The 5,159-nt window shown below is 44.7% G+C and overlaps 1 protein-coding gene across 1 annotated transcript in view; it reads right to left on the bottom strand.

Moving 5' to 3' along the window:
* Positions 1–4,945, bottom strand: part of CIDEA (cell death-inducing DFFA-like effector a) — a 38,114-nt gene extending 33,169 nt beyond the window's left edge. The window contains exon 1 of the mRNA XM_006897030.1: positions 4,851–4,945. Coding sequence (XP_006897092.1) covers positions 4,851–4,945 — 95 coding nt within the window. The remainder of the gene's footprint in view (positions 1–4,850) is intronic.
* Between the last annotated feature and the right edge of the window lie 214 nt (positions 4,946–5,159).

Below are 5,159 nucleotides of genomic sequence, written 5' to 3'. Positions count from 1 at the left end.
ACTCACAGCAACCCTATGTACAACAGCCCTAAACCCTGCTCTATCCTGTGCCAATCGCACTGCCTCTGACACACCCATCCCAATTACCCTAGTCACTGAATCAATCTACCTCACAGAGGGTCTTCCCCTCCTACACCATCTCTCCACCCTTCCAAGCATGATGTCCCTCTCCAAGGACCTGTCCCTCCTTACAACATGTCCAGAGAATGTCAGATGAAGCCCCAGAAACCTTGCCTCCAATGAGCAGCCTGTTTTAACCCTCTCCAGGATGAATCTGTTTGTTTTCTTGGCAGTCCAGGGTATATTCAATAATCTTCTCCAGCACCACAAATCAAAGTAATCAATTCTCCCTCCCTCTATCCTCCCTAGTCATTGTCTAACTCTCTGATGCATAACAAGTGATTGCAAAGACCATAGCCTGTATCAGATGAACCTTAGTCTTCAGAGTGACATCATTGCTCTTCAGTACCCTGCAGAGGTCCCTAATAGCAGACTTTCCCATTGCAATATGGTTTTTGATTTCCTGGCTGCTAGTGCCATGAGTTTTGACCATGAAGCCAAGCAAACTAAAGTTGTTAACAATCTCAATCTCCTCACCATCCATCCTGATGCTGCCAATTGACCCAGTGGTGAGAATCTTTGTCTTCTTGACATTGAGCCTCAATCCATACTGAAGCCTGCAGTCCTTGACCCTCTGCAGCAAGTGCATCAGGTCCTCCTCCGTTTCATCAAGCAGGATTGTGTCATCTGCATAACGCAGATTGTTAATAGATCTTCCACCAATCCTGACGCCACACTTCTCCTCATAGAGCCCAGCCTCTCGGATAATCTGTTCTGCATACAGGTTGAAAAGGTATGGACACATTCCTGGTGTACACCTTTCCCAATTTTGAACCATGCAGTGTTTTCCTGCTCTGTTCTGACCACTGCCTCTTGGTCCAAGTATAGGTTCTGCATTAGCACAATCAAGTGTTCTGGGATTTCCATTCTTCTCAGAGTCAGCCACAGTTTGTTATGATCCACAGACAAACGCCTTTGCATAATCAATGAAACACAGATATACATTCTTTGCCAACTCACTTCTGGTCCACTGAATAGGCAAAATATTCTATATCACTGACACAAAATGCACAAAATGTTGCTCATCTCAACTCATCTGATCTCAAATGATTTACATTTTAACACATTTTTTATGTTTTTGTTGGTGGTGGTTTTTTTTAAAATTAATTTTAATTAAAGTTTACAGAGACTTAGGGTTTCCAGCAATTAATTGTTGCACTTTTCTTCTTGCCCACTCCCTCCCCCTGTTCACTCTTCTCCTTGAAAAGTAAAAGAAAAATTCTTTCATTGTTATGCAATCCCTCGCCTCAAGTCCACTCCACTGTGCAGCCTTCATTCTGGACTCCTGTCATGACAATAATACCTAATCATTCATCCCTTTTAAATAGTTCTCACCCTCATCTGTTTCAATGCAGTATACATCATTCCTCCCCTCCTTCCCTGTCTTTGCTCAACCCCAATGTCAGTCCCATTTTACAACAGTGGCCCTATGCAATATTTGTCCTTTAGACTGAGATATTTCACTCAGCGTAATGTCTTCCACAGTCACCTATTTTGCATAATATTTCATGAGGTCCTTATTTTTCAATGCAGCATAGTATTCCATTGTGTGAATATACCAGAGCTTCTTTATCCATTCACTTGTTGATGACCACTTGGATTGTTTTCAGCTCTTTACTATTGTGAACAAAGCCACAATAAATATGGATATACATATATCTGCTTGGGTGGCAGTTATGGTTTCTTTAGGGCATATTCCCAGTAATGGAATTGCTGGGTCAAATGGTATTTCTATTTGCAACTTTTTGAGAAAGCGCCATACAACCTTCCATAGTGGTTGCACCGTTTTACATTCCCACCAACAGTGAATAAGGGTTCCAGTTTGTCCACAACCTCACCAGCATTTGATGTTTGCTGTTCTGTTAAGTTTTGCTATTCTTACTGGGGTGAGATGAATTTTAACACATTTTAACATTTACACTTTAACAAAGTATTCTGTATCACTGGCACAAAATGCATAAAATGCACAAAATGCTGCTAATCTCAACTCATCTGATCAATCTCAACTGATGTACATTTTAACACATCAAAGTTAAACTTACCAATAAGAAGTCTTCTTTGAGATACACCATATTGAGAACAGATTGTGCCTCAATTTCTGAGAAAATGGGTACAGGAAAGGAAATAACAAACAAGGCAAAACCAAAACAAAACAAACATCCAACAAGAAAATAGGTTGTATAAGGAAATAGGTTACTTCAGGAAAATAAAGGTGATAACAGAAGTCCTATTTCTCAGAACACTTCTGAAAACTGTGAGGTGGCAGGTCTCCCAGAAATGAGCAAACAGTCATTTCTCTGTACTTCTCACTGGGAGAAGCAGGCAATCAACCAACCACCTAGAGAAATCTGTGAATAAAGGAGCATGCCACAGAATCAGTAGCCATGAGTTTTACAGTGAGAAAGCCAGTCTTCCCTCCAACATAAAAAAAGCACCCTCTATGTGCCACTTTAGATTGAATTGGTGCTTATCCTGGAGGTGAGGTGAGAAGTGGGGCCTAGAAACAAGGCCTTGGTTACAGGTGAATGCTCTGGTGGTATGGGTGGTGAAGGAGCAGTACCAGAGGGCCTGGGGTACATTTCGAGTGAGTGGAGGCTGAGGGAACTTTTCATTAAGTATAGAGGAAGAAGTCCACATAAGAGAAATAAAGAGTAAGCAGAGGAGGATATAAACCCACACAGTATTGTCATAGAGCCGAGAGGGAAAAAGTAAAGTTGGAATAGGCAGTAGAGGTCAAATGTGGCAATGCCTAATTGTCAGATAAGGCTTGAGGAGTGTCTAAATATTTGAGGTATCCAGAAGTGTAGGTAGAGGGCCAGGAGGGAAGCCTAATCCAAACCACAAAGGTGTCCTGCCTTCTTGACTCCCTTTCTCCTCCTCACCACCCTGTACTATATACCAGGTCCATGTCCTTACTCTGAGGATGAACGAGCTCCCCTTGACAAGCCTGTGCTCCACACTCAACTTTGTGATTTTGCTAAATTGTCAGGATGCTGAGGCAACAGGAGTACGCAATCCATGAGCATGCAAGTCTTGAGACATTAAAATAAGGGTCTAAAGCCGTAAAGGCGTATACACCTATAATCTGCCAGTGCAAAGGCACGCAGTTAGATCCACAGGAGAAAAATGGGCAACTTCCTCCCTTTTTTACAGCCCCTGAAAATCCACTGGAGGGGCAGCTATGAGTCAGTTCCATCTCAGCAGTACACAACAACTACAACAACAACAACAACATCACTAAGAAGACCATGAAAATATTTACTGAAATTCTAAGTACAGACAGAATTTCATGTTCAAGGAAATAAAAGATGCTCTATTCTAAGTAGCACACAAGCAGCCTTATTGCCAAAATATAATCTGTATCTGTTTTGTAACATCAGGATTTGGTATGAATGTTATCACTGACAAGATACAAAATATAGTCTAGATTAATTTTCTAACAACCTCAGGGTTTGGTATGGATTTATCACTAGCAAGGCACAAAGTAGAATAGCTTGTTTATGTCAACAAACACACCACTGAAAAATTATTTTCTCTTAGCAACTTCCATGGGCTGTTTTCCCCGATTGTTTTGGAAGCATACAGATGTCAAAGAATTGCAATAATTGTTTGGTCAAAAGGAATGTGTTTTAGGAAAGATGTTTTGTTAAGTTTTAGCTGCCCTCCTTCATGGTAGGCCAGCCTGACCCAGGGCCCCCCCCTTTAGGTAGGTGCTCAGCTGCATTGACAGCCCCAGTTTATGCCCTGCACATTCCTCCTGCCCAGAGGCAGCACTGGGGACAGTTTAAGAGCAAGAGTCACTGGAAAAAGGGATGCCACACATGCCAGCTGTCAACAGTTATTACTCTGGGGAGTGGGAAGTGGGGTGGGTGAGAATGAAGAAGACCAAGAATAAAGAAGCAACTACTAAAGTTGAACTTAAATATGTTGGTGGAGATACATCAAAATCCTGTTTCCCACCTTCCAGTCCCTACTAATGTAACTTCAGGATTTGTCTGCATTTGTTTTAAAATCCTAAGCCACTTTGAAAGGCCTTGGTTTGAAAAGCCTTGAGTTTAGCACAAATTCCCAGGCAAAAGTCAACCTTACAGGGGTGTAGCCGGGGCCAAGTCTAGCTCCCATCTGTGCCTTTCCCATCCGCAGCGCCCCTCCCTCTACGGTTGGCACAAGGACCCCGAAGCTCCAGAACCTCTGTCTTCCTTCAGTGACATTTTATCAAAGATCTTCAGAGAAATGAGACGTCTCCCTAACAGCATGCTTTAAAGCAGCTGCCATAACCAAGCGAACAGATTTCACCGCAATTTGAGGAGGTCACGGGTTCGAGGGGCAGCTGAGTAGGCACCCAAGGGGCGCGAGAAGACCTAGTGAACTCCAGCTCTCTGAGCCCAAGCCAAATCCCAACTTCAACTCTACCCTCAACCCCAACCTTAGCTGTAACCACTGCCTCACTCTAATCCCAAACATACGCCCAACTACAACACAGTTCCAACTCTACCCCCAACTTGAACCCTAACATCAACCTTAACCTCACCCTAATCTCAACCCTACCAACTACCCTATCCTGAACTCCAATCCCAGTTCCAACTGTACCCTTAACCCCAACACTAACCCCAACCGCAACCCCACTCTAATCTCAACTTCAAATCTAATCTCAACCCCTATCCTAGTTGTAACTCTACCCCCTCAACCCAAACTCTAACCCCAGCCCCAGCCCCAACATAACCCTTCACCCCAAGAGCGGCCCTCCTCCTGCGAGCCGGCTCCAGAGACCCTTGAAGCGCAGGCCCGGTGCTGATCCCCTTAGGCTCAGCCACTCCGCCGCCATCCACCGCTACTGCCTTCTCCCCAGATTCCCGCTCCTCGGCAATGCTGCCCTTCACTCCCACAGGCACGAGTGGGAACACACGGCCGCATGCTGGGAACATGGGCGCAGGCAGGGCGGGGACCGCGGGGTGAGGGGACGCAGGAGCGGAGACTGCGACGCGAGGGACCCGCACACTCGCCTGAGCAGGGATCCGGCGCAGTCCCGAACGGTCTCC

Source organism: Elephantulus edwardii, unplaced genomic scaffold (assembly GCF_000299155.1).
Source record: "Elephantulus edwardii isolate Elephantulus edwardi_28Jun2011 unplaced genomic scaffold, EleEdw1.0 scaffold00196, whole genome shotgun sequence".
Lineage (NCBI taxonomy): Eukaryota > Metazoa > Chordata > Mammalia > Macroscelidea > Macroscelididae > Elephantulus > Elephantulus edwardii.
The sequence above is the reverse complement of the archived record's forward strand: the minus strand, read 5'-3'. Positions and strand labels throughout refer to the sequence as shown.